Source organism: Rhinolophus hipposideros (genome assembly GCF_964194185.1).
Source record: "Rhinolophus hipposideros genome assembly, chromosome: 19".
NCBI lineage: Eukaryota > Metazoa > Chordata > Mammalia > Chiroptera > Rhinolophidae > Rhinolophus > Rhinolophus hipposideros.
In genome coordinates this window covers 25,543,058-25,557,150 of record NC_138065.1, presented here as the reverse complement: position 1 = coordinate 25,557,150, position 14,093 = coordinate 25,543,058, and the positions used below count along the sequence as shown (strand labels likewise).

The 14,093-nt window shown below is 35.5% G+C and overlaps 1 protein-coding gene across 9 annotated transcripts in view; it reads right to left on the bottom strand.

Annotated features, from left to right (window-relative positions):
• The window catches only part of CARMIL1 (capping protein regulator and myosin 1 linker 1), a 381,971-nt gene that overhangs the window by 114,426 nt on the left and 253,452 nt on the right, over positions 1-14,093 (bottom strand). For all 9 annotated transcript variants that reach the window (XM_081026679.1, XM_081026680.1, XM_081026681.1 and 6 more), the window contains one exon: positions 10,677-10,746. In XM_081026679.1, the coding sequence (XP_080882805.1) occupies positions 10,677-10,746 (70 nt within the window). The remainder of the gene's footprint in view (positions 1-10,676; positions 10,747-14,093) is intronic.

Below are 14,093 nucleotides of genomic sequence, written 5' to 3'. Positions count from 1 at the left end.
TTTGTTAAAGAGTATTTCAGCTGATGTATGTAAATTAAACCTTTCCTGCTTTTTAAGGTGACAGATTATTCCAAGGAGACTCTTGTGAACTCAGAAGCAGCCCACCCCAGGAGGCTGGTCACACACTTCAGGGAAACCAAGATCCACCAACTCCTCAGCTGAAAGGCTCTAACTACTGTCTAGTGTTTTCTCAGGAGCGCTGGCTCCAGCTTATTCAAGTGTTCCCTCAAGCCCATCTTGCCACACCCTAGGCCGTCCCTAGTACCCTGCTACTCAAAGTGTGTCCTGTGGACTGGTGTCTGTCTGTCAAGTTTCTTACTGGTCCCAGATAAAGTAAGTACAGAAACTGACTATAAATATTTTAGAAAACTTAGGAATAATTTTAGGTCTGTGGCACCTAATAAAAATTAAGTATTTTCAGTGTCTTCTTAAATCTTTCTAGTAATCCATTTTTTATTACATTTTTGCAAATATATTGATTTATCATAGAGTGAAAGTTTAAAAAAAAACAGGTTCTTCACCACAAGTAGTTTTGAGAAGCACTGCTCCAAGTCACAGCTTATTAATACTTGAAGAAATGAATGTGTATGTAGACTATGCCAAAGTTCAAGCAACAAATAATTTGAGCAAAGGCTTCAAAGAAACATAATTTGATTTTCAGAGCATGAAAAAAAATTATACTTTTGAGAGGATAAACATAAGTGCATAAGTATTTACAATTTTATTACTTGTTGTTAGTTCTATGTTGAGAAGTAAAATTTCTACAACAAAATCTCTACTTTGTATTATTACAAACTACAGTAAAAAAATCCATTTACAGATGTGGAAAATACAGGTGATATTTAAGCGCTCAATTCTGTTTAATTTATAAAAACTCTTGAATGATAATATTTGCAGCATATACCCATAAAACTAACATTTCCCAATTGTTAAAAAATAATTGAATATGTCAATATATGATCATTTATCCATTCATAAAGTACTTACACAATGGCCAAGCTAAGGAAAGACCAAGGAGAAAAAAAAAATGTTATGGGCAGTAAGAATAAGAATAGAGAAGCTGAAGTCTCTATAATACACACTGTAAAATAGCAGTCAAAGAAAACACATCCAACTAAAATTTATTCTGAAAACAAAAATAAAAAATTTAAATAAGAAAATAACTAATCTTTAGTTACCAAGAACAGTCTGTTGAATTCACAGGTTATTTGATGCCTAAAATTCCCCAAAAGCTAAAGCTTTCCCCAAACAGTAAAAGCTTTCCATTACTATAAATGAAAATCCTTTTAAATCAATTTGCATAATTAGAGGCTGTGTCTGCATGTGTGCATGTAAAACTGGTTTTTAAACTACCATCATTTGGATCCCACACACTAGCATTATTTAAAGGAAAGCAAGATCAAAGAGAAGTAAATGTGACTGAATCACTGACTACTTTTTTTTTTTCCATTTTCTCTTATCTTCTTTTTTTTTTTAATTTATTTATTTATTATTATTATTTTTATTATTTTTATTTTTATTTATTAGTTTCAGGTGTACAAGACAAGGTAATACTTAGACGTTCATCATTTATATCCCTCACACTGTGAACCCCCCTCCCCCCATCCACTATCCCTCCGACCTCACACTGAACCATCACATTATATATATAAAATTATAGTTGGCATTCATTAATGATTAGCTTCTGGTGTACAATGCCATGATCAGGTGTCCACAGTATCCCTGAGGTGGTCTCCCAAATAAAACGCATGTCCATCGGATACCCAACAAAATCTTTACAACATTATTGAATACCTTCCCCAAATTAATTTTCAAAAAAACCCTGAGGCCAGCTTGTGGTTACCAGCTCCTTCCAAATCCCTTCACCTTTCCCCTTATCCCCAACCTCCCCCCCCAACACCCATCTAACAACTCTCGGTTTTTTCTTTGTGTCCCCAAAACTGTTTCTGATTAGTTCATTCACATAGTCTTTTCTTTAGATTCCATATATAAGTGAGATCATATGGTACTACTTTTTGAAATGTTAAAAATAAAATCACATTTCTTTCAAGAGAAAAGCGTCCTCTCATTCAATAAAGGTGGGATATTCCACATGTTATTCATGGTTCTAAGTGAATAGTTATATTTAATACTCAAATATCCATAATGGGGAGAGGTAAAGACATTAAAATCTAGAGAGAACTTTTAATAATTCATTTTCTTTCCTTAAGATCACTTGTCATTTAAAAAGATATGGCAAATATTATAAATTTAAATAGAAAATAAACCCCCAAATTATCACTTTTCTTCTATAGAGATTCCAATTTTAATTTGAAAAAATGATTTTTATCCCGGGGAATTTTCTCTCATAGGTTTCTCCAAGGACAAAAAAATGGTTTGACAAGATCCAGTTGAAAATGTCCTCATTAGCAGGATTTGATGCCAAAAGGCAATTTAGAACCTAAGAAAGGTATATATAAACAGTCATTTCCAAGATGAGAATAGTTGCATGTATCATATTGCTTCACATATGCTTCCTGTAGTAAAACACTTCCCATTTTGCATTCCTTACCTGGCCTAATAGGAAAGTGATACGTGAGGGGAATAGCAATGACGACAAACCAGACTTCTCACCTCAAAGCTGGCTAAATGACTATCAAATAGAATGGAATTGCCTCAAAAATTTCTATTCTCTTGCTGCAACGTCCTACTCATTACAAATTTTAGTATCTGGTGTTCTTTTTTCTAGTCATCAGCAAAGAACCTTACGATGAATCATGGATAATGTGCAGGCAAGTTTCCCCGTAAGAAAGTAACTCCCACATTAGATCTGCAACCAATCTTCAGGTATAATTAGTCTTCCATCTTCTCTGAAGCACCAGAGATTTTCCTCTGGCACTTTTCTATTCTCTGTTGAAGTGAGACTATGAAGTAGTAAGATTATTAAAAACAGGCCAACTATGGAAGGCAGTGTGGAAGTTCCTCAAGAAATTACGAATAGAATTACCATATGACCCAGCAATCACTCTCCTGGGTATCTACCTCAAAAATATAAAAGCATTTCTCTACAGAGACACGTGTAGTCCAATGTTCATTGCAGCTTTGTTTACGGTGGCCAAGACATGGAAACAACTAAAATGTCCTTCGATAGATGAATGGATAAAGAAGTTGTGGTACATATACACAATGGAATACTATTCGGCATTAAGGAAAGATGATATAGGAGCATTTGTGACAACATGGATGGATCTTGAGAGTATAATGCTAAGTGAAATAAGTCAGACAGAAAAAGCAGAGAACCCTATGATTTCACTGATATGTGGTATATAAACCAAAAAGAACAAGACAAACAAATGAGAAACAAAAACTCATAGACACAGACAATAATTTAGTGGTTACCAGAGGGTAAGGGGGTGGGGGTTAGGTGATGAGGTTAAAGGGGATCAAATATATGGTGATGGAAGGAGAACTGACTCTGGGTGGTGAACACTCAACGGGATTTATAGACGATGTAACAGAATTGTACACCTGAAATCTATGTAAATTTACTAACAATTGTCACCCCAATAAATTTAATTAAAAAAAACAAAAAAAAAAACAGGCCAGAATTCACAGACCTAATGACTCCTTTCAGGTAGATGAGTCCACGGGAAGAATACCTATGAACACCAACATCACTACTACCATGTAAAACAGCTTTGAAACTCTTCTTTGGAATAATCTTAAGGGCAATGGAAGATACATATTTCTTTGCACATGTGCAGAGATGCTAAGTCCTTACCTTCTGAGAATGAACTAAGATTAGCCATAGGCCACTCAGAGGCAGGGCTGGTCATAGAGAGTAATGCTGTTTTGTGTGAAAAATCAGGTGTGACTATAAATTGATGATACTAATTCTTTTTGACAGATTTAAAATAGCTTTGAAGGCAATCCCATAAAATGTTTTAGTAAAGACAGAATATTTTAAAGCTTCTAAATAAATTCTTTTAGAAAGGCAATACTGATTATGCTGTAATTTCTGACATTCAAAATAAGGCTCCTCTATAGTCATCCTCGTCCCCCACACAATGACTCACTTATGCCAGGCTTAGCATTGTGTCAAATACAATACCCATTAATTAGTATCATCCCAACTCTACAGGTGAGAAACAAAGGTTGAAAGAAGTCACTTGACAAACCAAAAAGCTGGACCCGGTATCACAGAGGTCTTTTTGATTCCAAAATGCTTGCCCTTTGCTCTTACACTTTTGCCTCCCATAACTACACTGAGTCATCTTCTTAGAGAAAAGAAATTACCTGGAAGTCATAGCCACAGCAATCAGATAAGGAAAAGAAATAAAAGGCATCCAAACTGGAATGGAAGAAGTAAAACTGTCATTATTTGCAGATGACATGATACTATACATAGAAAACCCTAAAGATACCACCAAAAATCTGTTAGACCTGATAAATGAATTAAGTAAAGTAACAGGATACAAAATTAATATTCAGAAATTGGCTGCATTTTTATATATCAATAATGAACTACCAGAAAAATAAATTAAGAAAATCCTACTTACAACTGCATGAAAAACAATACCTAAGAATAAAGTAATCAAGGAGGCAAAAGGCTTCTACTCGGAAAACTAAAAGACACTGAAGAAAGAAAATACAAATAAATGGAAGCATATACCATGCTAATGGATAGGAAGAATTAACATTATTAAAATGTCCATGCTACCCAAAGCAATCTATAGATTCAATGTAATTCCTCTCAAAACACCAATGACATTTTCACAGAACTAGAACAAATAATCCTCAAATTTATATGGAAGCACAAAAGACCTGGAATAGCCACAGGAATCTTGATAAAGAAGGACAAAGTAGGAGATACCATGCTACCGGATAAAAAAATAGTACTACAAGGCTATAGTTATCAAAACAGCATGGCACTGGCATAAAAACAGACACATAGATCAATGAAACAGAATAAAAAAGCCAGAAATCAACCCATGCCTATATGGTCAACTATTCCATGACAAAAGAGGCAAAAATATACAATGGGATAGTCTATTCAAAAAATGGTGTTGGTAAAACTGGAAAGATACACGTAGGAAAATGAAACTAGACCACCTTCTTCTACCATCTACAAAAATACACTCAAAATGGATTAAAGCCTTAAATGTAAGACTTGGAGCCATAAAACACCTAAAAGAAAACATACCAGGTCAGACAATTAAGTTTGCAAACTTGCCACTGTGTGCTTACATTCACAGCACTGTACAAACAGCTCAGTAAGGTTTCATAACCTTGGTACATCAGTGTCTCACACTGTGTTCGTGCTGACGTGTGGCAGTGTCTTGCTGAATGGCGTTCGTTACTGTTGCTGCGTGTTTTTGTATGCCATTGCAACAACGTCTGAGCTTGAATGAGGGCAATGAACAAACATTAAATTTGTTAAATTGGCAAGCATGGAAGTGAAATCAGGGACATGTCAGTCCAAGTTTATGGGGATAATACCATGAAGAAAATGGCAGTGTGTAATTGGATTAAATGTTTTTCTGAGGGGAGAGAATGAGTCACTGATGAAGAGAGGTCAGGGTGGCCAGTAGTGAGCAGAACTGACAAAAACATTGCAAAAATTCATCGAATTGTGCATCAAAATTGTCAGCTGACTGTAAACAGCATAGCAGACCAAGTGAAAAACAATAGAGAAACATTTAGGAAAATCTTAACAGAAAATCTTGGCATGAGAAAAGTGTGTGCAAAAATGGTCCCAAAGGAGCTCACCAATGAACAAAAGCAAAGGAGAGTTGAAGTTCGCTGAGACCTTCTGGAGAAGCAAGACAATGTTTTGGGAGTGTTATCACCGGTGATGAAACGTGGGTGTTTCAACATGACCCTGAAACAAAGGGTTAAAGTATACAATGGAAGTCAACCAATTCTGCGCAACCAAAAAAGTTTCGTCACTCCAAATCAAGAGTCAAAATGATGTTGCTAACCTTTTTTGATATCAGAGGGGTTATTCATTATGAATTTGTACCAACTGGAACTACAGTTAACTACAGTTCAGCATGTTTGGAAATGCTGAAAAGGCTGCATGAAAAAGTTAAGATGAAAACGACCTGAATTTTTCACCAACAATTCATGGCTCTTACATCACAATGCACCAGCTCACCTGGCACTGTCTGCGAGGGAGTTTTTACCCAGCAACAAATAACTGTATTAGAACGCCCTCCCTATTCACCTGATCTGGCCCCCAATGATTTCTTTCTATACCCAAAGATAAAGGAAATATTGAAAGGAAGATATTTGGATAACATTCAGGACATCAAGGGTAATGTGATGACAGCTCTGATGGCCATTCCAGGAAAAGAGTTCCAAAATTGCTTTGAAGGGTAGACTAGCATCGGTGCATAGCTTCCCAAGGGGAGTACTTTGAAGGTGACCACAGTGATATTCAGCAATGATGTATGTAGCACTTTTATAGGATGAGTTTGCAAACATAATTGTCAGACCTCACAGAGAGTAAACTCTGTGACACTGCACTTAGTAATAATTTTTTCTGATATATATCCCCAGGCAAGGGAAACAAAAGAAAAAATAAACAAATGGGACTTCATCAAACTAAAAATTTTTTGTACAGCAAGGAAACCATCTCAAAATGAAAAGACAACCTACTGAATGAGAGAAGATATCCTCTAATGATAATCCAAAAGGGGTTTCCAAAATTTATAAAGAACTCGTACAACTCAACACCAAAAACCCCAACAATCCAATTAAAAAACAGGCAAAGGGCCTGAATAGACATTTCTCCTAGGAGGACATACACATGGCCAATAGACATATGAAAAGATGCTTAATGCCACTAATCAGAGAACTGCAATTTAAACTACTATGAGATATCACCTCACTCCTGTCAGAATGGCTATCATCAATAAATCACTAAACAAGTGGTGGTGATGTGGAGAAAACAGAACCCCTCTGCACTGGTGGTGGGATTGCAAAGCTGTGCAGCCCCTATGGAAAACAATATGGAGGTTCCTCAAAAAATTAAAACAGAACTACCTTATGACCCAGCTATTCCACTTCTGGGTATTTATTCTAAGAAATCCAAACACTAATTTGAAAAGATAGTTGCACCCCTATGTTTCATTGCAGTGTTATTTACAACAGCCACGATATGGAAGCAACCCAAGTGCCAATCAATAGATGACTGGATAAAGACGTGGCATACATATACAATGAAATATTATTTGGCTATAAAAAAGAATGAAATCTTGCTATCTGCAACAACATGGATGGACTTAGAGGGTATTATGCTAAATGAAATAAGTCCGGTGAAGAAAGACAAATACCATATCATCTCACTCATATGTGGAATCTAAAGAACAAAGTAAATGAACAAACAAAACAGAAACAGACTGATTGATACAAAGAATAAACTGATAGTTACCAATAGAAGGGAGGTTAGGGTCTGGGTTAAAAAGGTGAAGAGATTAAGAAGTACAATTTGGTAGTTACAAAATAGTCACGGGGATGTAAAAGACAGCATAGGGAATATGGTCAATAATGTTGTAATAATTATGTATAGTGCCAGTTGGGTATCAGACTAATCAAAGGGAATCACTTCGTAAATTATATAAATGTCTAACCACTATTCTGTACCCCTGAAGCTAATATAAAATAATATTGAATGTCAAGTGTAATTGAAAAAAATTTAAAAATACAAAAAATGAGAAAAGAAAAAGAAATTACTCCTCTTTGGTACTAAAAGACCAAGGAAAAGGGAAAGAAGTGATAACATAATTAATATAAAATATCTGAAGGAACACAGAGGTTTTTTCTCTAAGTATAGAAGTTATCTGTAAAAGAAGTTTAATTTCTGTCCTTGCTAGCTTTGCCCTCACAGATCCAAAAGACTACAGTTTAAAATTTGGGATTCGAGTTTCCTAATAACAATGTTTGTGTTGTAGAAAATCAACTCCATAATTTCTAAATACCTGTACGGTAATTTTTTAAAATAGCATAAAGTGTAAATCTTCTCTCATTCAAATTAATGATTGTGCAATGCCTCTTTCGGGGGAATACAGAAATATCCCAAAATACTACAAGTACAACTCATGAGGAAAGGTGAGAATAAACAGCAAAGGAACCAGCATAAAGTAAAAACAAAAATAATTTGCTGAAACGAAGTTATTCTAAGCTTCCTATCTATATACTTTAAATTCCTACTTCAAGATTACTTTCTTCTCTTTCCTAATAAACTCAACCACCATCCCAGAGGATGATCATTTACTTTCTATGACACCCATACAACTTCACTTTAAGATTAATAAGTGGACAATAGCTGTTTTATAATTATTTATAAATAGAAAAAGACTTTAAGGTATTTCACATTTATTCTTTGCTTCCATGGCTTGCATAGACTGTTGTACTAGAGGAACGTGCAGGAGGCGCTGAACCCGTAAAGTGCCCTTATCAGAAATTGTCACTATTATGCTTCAGACAGTCGACTCCTTTCAGGTATGTCAGCCCCTCGTCTTCAGTAAGTCATCCCTGTGTAAATGACTTCCAAAGATAATTACGGTGTCAGGAAAACATTTCATTCACCATCACCACAGGTGGAGAATTTATCTTATTAGAGAAGGTTAAGTGCTGAGTTCTTCCATGATTTTGACTGGCATACTAAGTAAGAGTAGAGAAGACAGCATCTACTGTGACTAAATAGAAAATGAACTCAAAAAAAATTCATATATGTATAATTTGAAACTTCCAAGTTAGTGACAACTTTTTTCTGAGAGTTTCATTATTGATGCAAAATAATTGCGGTTTAAAAGGTTAAAAATAATTGCAAAAACCACAATTATTTTTACACCAACCTACCTAAACTCTGAAGACCAAATGATTAAAGACTAGCAATAAATACCCAAAGTGCCGAGCATTCTACATGGATACTATTGCAGCCCCAGATACCTTTTAAGAGAAAGGTTAACTATATCACAGAGATGAGAAAATTGAAACCTTGTTAAATATGGACATCTATCCCTAAGGAAAAAAAGATGACAAGACACATGATTTCAAAAGTAACTTTGTGTCTCACCAAAATTCATGAGTGCTAATACAGGGTTTGACTTTATAAATGTGGTCACCAGTATTGATTCAAGGTATAAGATGGTGGGAGAACATGGTACTAAGATAGTTTTAAGGGTTCCCCATCTCAGCAGTATCATTTTTTCCTATAATCTATATATGAATAGCCAACATGAAGTTGGAATTATCATCACACTAATGGTCAGTCCTACAATCAGAGAGCAATCATTTGATCTGGATCCTCTCTTAATAAAAAAAAAATCATATAAAAAGTCTACCAGCTATTTCGTGGAACCATAAGAAACTGCCAGTAGTCTGCCATTTTGACCTACAAAAGTCTGGGTTTATACAGCTTATCTAATATAAATTTGACAGAAAGACAGGTAAACAAGAGCAAACAACATTATACAGGGGGTGCCAAAAATTGAATACAGGTGGACACTTTGGGCAACGTTGCTCCAGCAGTAGTTCCCCATAATCAGAAGTGTCTGGATGCTGATGGTAACCACTTTGAGCATCTCTTGTAATTGCAGAAGTCAAACATGACTTCTTTTGTGATCGGTATATATTGAGTATCACAAATTTAATATAGTTTTCCTTTCTTAAAATGTGTATACATTTTTTTGACACTTTTCTTTTGGCATCCAGTGTATGTCCCCGACACTCTATGAAGCACTTTTCAAAGACTGGCTCCTTTAAACCACCTAACAACCCCCTGGGAAAGGCAATAATATTGTCTCCATTTTGCAGATGCAGAAATTAAGATTTATTAATATCAACTAATTCATCCAGGATTGCACAGCTAATAATGGCCAAACTTTGATCAAACCCCAGAGTCTGATGCAGGTGTGGAGATTTGACTTTACCTAGAGCCTTGAAGGAAGGAACGCCCTTGGGAAGAAGGACATGCTAAGAGTGTTTGGGAAGGAAAGGCAGTGGTCAGTCATGAAGGCCCAGGAATAGGACTTCCAACTCCAGCCCCAAGAAGTGACCAAGTTGGACATGTTGGGTACAGTCAGGCTCTAAAGAGGCCAGTGGTTTGTATCTGGGTATTTTCTTACTAATCTCCACACAAATTAAGTGTCAAGACAGTAAACTTCAGGTACCCTCTAAAACGTAGTGGCTTCTAATCTCAATTCTTCTGTGTTCTCTGATAATAAGTGTCTGAAATTCCTATGGTTTTGAGAAGCACCTTCATTTTTCTATTTTAAATCAAGATATTAAAAAGTAAAATTAGTAACATGACAATTATTCTCTTTCAAACTCTCTAAATCCATGTAAGGTTGTACATATTTGTCCCTGCAAGGGATGCTGTATATTACATTTTCTGTGATAATGGCTTTATATCTCAAGATTTCATAATAAAATAAGCAACTGGCACCAAGAACAGGGACAGGAATTAAAAAAAAAAAGTCATTAAAAACACACTTGAATGCTTTCTGAATGGGGATCTGTGGCTGTTTATAGATAAAACCTGCAAAATACAGATCACAAACTTCTATAAATTTGTGTTATTCTGGATCATTTATACCTTCTGGAATCACAGTATAACATTTTTTCCAGGAAAAAGACAAAAAAATGTTGAGGCTGTTATCTCTTCCAGTGCAGTCTCCAGGTGTTCTTACCTCACAGTTGTAGAGATCAAGAGAAACCCCTTTCAAGTTATGATTGCTGGCCAGGCCCAGTAACAGTGCTCTGAGGGAGAAAACACACATATGAGATAGAGATTCTACACATCACACTAAAAACATGTACTCACTATGAATAAAGCCCATAGAATAAGAACGCTTTTTCTGAATGATAGGTCAAGGACCAATTACCATCACATTTTTAAAAATGCCAACTGCCAAGACATCATCAAAGTGGCGGGGTAACGTGAGCCTCTATAAATATCCCCTGCAATTTACAACTAATCGAACAACTATAACTCCACAAAGGACTCCCTGGACAGCAGACAGGCAAGACAAAGAGGCCCAAGACAAAGAGGCCCAACAGGCCTTCTCCAAGGCACATTGTATTGAAGCTGTCTAAAATCAACGACAAACAAAGAATCCTCAAGGCAGCCAGGGAAAAGAAGACGGTAATGTACAAAGAAAAGCCCATTAGATTATCATCAGATTTTTCAGCAGAAACTCTACAAACCAGGAGGGAGTGGAATCAAATATTCAAACTACTGAAAGAGAGAAAAAATGAGCCAAGTATAATATATCTAGCAAAGATCTCCTTTAGATATGAAGGAGGAATAAAGACCTTTCCAGACATACAAAAGCTGAGGGAATTTTCTAATACACGACCTGCACTAGAAGAAATATTAAAGAAGGCTATCCGACCACCATCAACAGGGACAATTTGTGACAACTAAAACATAAAAAGGGGGAGAGTAAAGGCCTGAACCGGAATATCGGAATGGAGAAAGTAAGCGTGCTGAAGAAAATGGAATACTCCAAATATCAAACTTTCTTTTACATAAACTTAAGGGTAACCAGTCAAAAAAAATCCAGAACTGAAATATATATTGTAATAAAAAAAGAAACAGAAGGAAAAAAATCATAGAATACCACCACACAAAAATAATAGACAACAAAAAGGCAAGGAAACAATGGAGACACAGCCTTACCAGAAAACTAAAGATAGAATGACAGGAAATCCTCACATATCAATAATCACCCTAAATATAAATGGACTGAATTCACCAATAAAAAAGCGCAGAGTAGCAGATTGGATCAAAAAACTAAACCCAACTATATGCTGTCTCCAAGAGATACATCTCTGCTACAAGGACAAGCATAGACACCAAGCGAAAGGCTGGAAATTGACACTCCAAGCAAATGGTATCCAGAGAAATTCAGGTGTATCCATACTGACATCAGATGAAACAGACTTCAGGGTGAAAAAGGTAACAAGAGACAAAGACGGACATTTCATAATGGTAAAGGGGACTATACAACAAGAAGACATAACAGTCATCAATAGGAAGCACTGAAATTTACCAAGCAACTACTAACAGAACTAAAGGGAGAAATTGACCTAAACAAAATTATACTAGGGGACTTAAGTACATCATCGACAGCTATGCATAGATCATCCAAACAGAAAACAAATAAAGAAACAGAAGCCCTAAATGACACGTTAGATAAAATGGACTTAATTGACATATGTAGAGCACTTCATCCTAAAACATCAGACTATACATTCTTTTCGAGTGTACATGGAACATTCTCAAGGATAGCCCATATATTAGGACATACAATCAGCCTCAGCAAATTTAAGAAGATTGAAATCATACCAAGCATATTCTCTGATCACAAGGCTTTGAAATTGGATATCAACTGCAAAAAGAAAGCAGGAAAAAACACAAATACAAGGAGATTAAACAACACACTTTTAAAAAACGACTGGGTCAAAGAAGAAATTAAAGGAGAGCTCAAAAGATACATAGAAACAAATGACAATGAAAATCCATCCTACCAAAATTTTTGGGATGCCGCGAAAGCAGTTTTAAGAGGGAAATTTATATCATTACAGGCCTATCTCAAGAAACGAGAAAAATCCCAAATAAATAACCTCATGTTACACCTTAAAGAACTAGAAAAAGAATAACAAGTGAAACCCAAGGTCAGCAGAAGAAAGGAAATAACAAAAATCAGAGTAGAACTAAATGAAATAGAGAACAAAAAGACAATAGAAAAAATTAATGTGACAAAAAGCTGGTTCTCTGTAAAGATTAACAAAATTGACAAACCCTTGGCTAGACTCACTAAGATAAAAAGAAAGAAGACACTAATGAACAAAATCAGAAATGAGAAAGGGGAAGTTATCACGGACACCACAGAAATACAAAGGATCATTCAAGAATACTATGAAGGACTATATGCCACCAAATTCAATAACCTAGAAGAAATGGACAAGTGCTTAGAAACATATAGCCTTCCAAGGCTGAACCATGAAGAACTGGAAAATCTAAACAGACCAATCACCAGTAAAGAAATTGAATCCGTCATCCAAAACCTTCCCAAAAGCAAAAGTCCGGGATCAGATGGCTTCACTAGTGAATTCTAGCAAACCTTCAAAGAGGATCTAATACCAATCCTGCTCAAACTCTTCCAAAAGAATTGAAGAAGAGACAGTACTCCCTAACTCATTTTATGAGGCCAACATTACCCTGATACCCAAACCTGGTAAGGACAACACAAAAAACGAAAACTACAGACCAATATCTCTGATGAATACAGATGCAAAATTCTAAACAAAATTCTAGCAAATCAAATACAACAATGCACTAAAAGATTATTCATCACGACCAAGTGAGGTTCATCCCATGGGCAAAAGGATGGCTCAACATCCACAAATCCATCAATGTGATACATCACATAAACAAAATAAAGGTCAAAAATTATATGATTATATCAATTGATGCAGAAAAACATTTCACAAGGTACAACATCCATTTATGATTAAAACACTTAATAAAATAGGTATAGAAGGAAAATACCTTAACATAATAAAGGGCACATATGACAAACTCTCAGCTAGTCTCATAATTAATGGTGAAAAACTGAAGCCCTTTGCTCTACGTTCAGGAACACGACAGGGCTGTCCCCTATCACCTCTGCTTTTCAACATAGTGTTGGAAGTCCTTGCCAGAGTAATCAGGCAAGAGAAAGAAATAAAAGACATCCAAATTGGGATGAAGAAGTTAAATTGTCACTCTTTGCAGATGACATGATGCTGTATATAAAAAACCCTAAAGACTCCACCAAAAAGCTATTAGAAACAATCAACAAATACAGTAAAGTTGCTGGCTACAAAATCAACGTAGAAAAGTCCATTGCATTCCTATATACTAACAATAAAATATCAGAAAAACAAATACAGAAAACAATTCCTTTTGGAACTGCAGCAAAAAGAATAAAATACCTGGGAATAAATTTAACCAAGGATGTGAAAGACCTATATGCCGAAAACTATAAGACATTTTTTTAAAAAATTGAAGACACAAAGAAATGGAAAGTTTTTCTGTGCTCATGGATTGGAAGAATCAA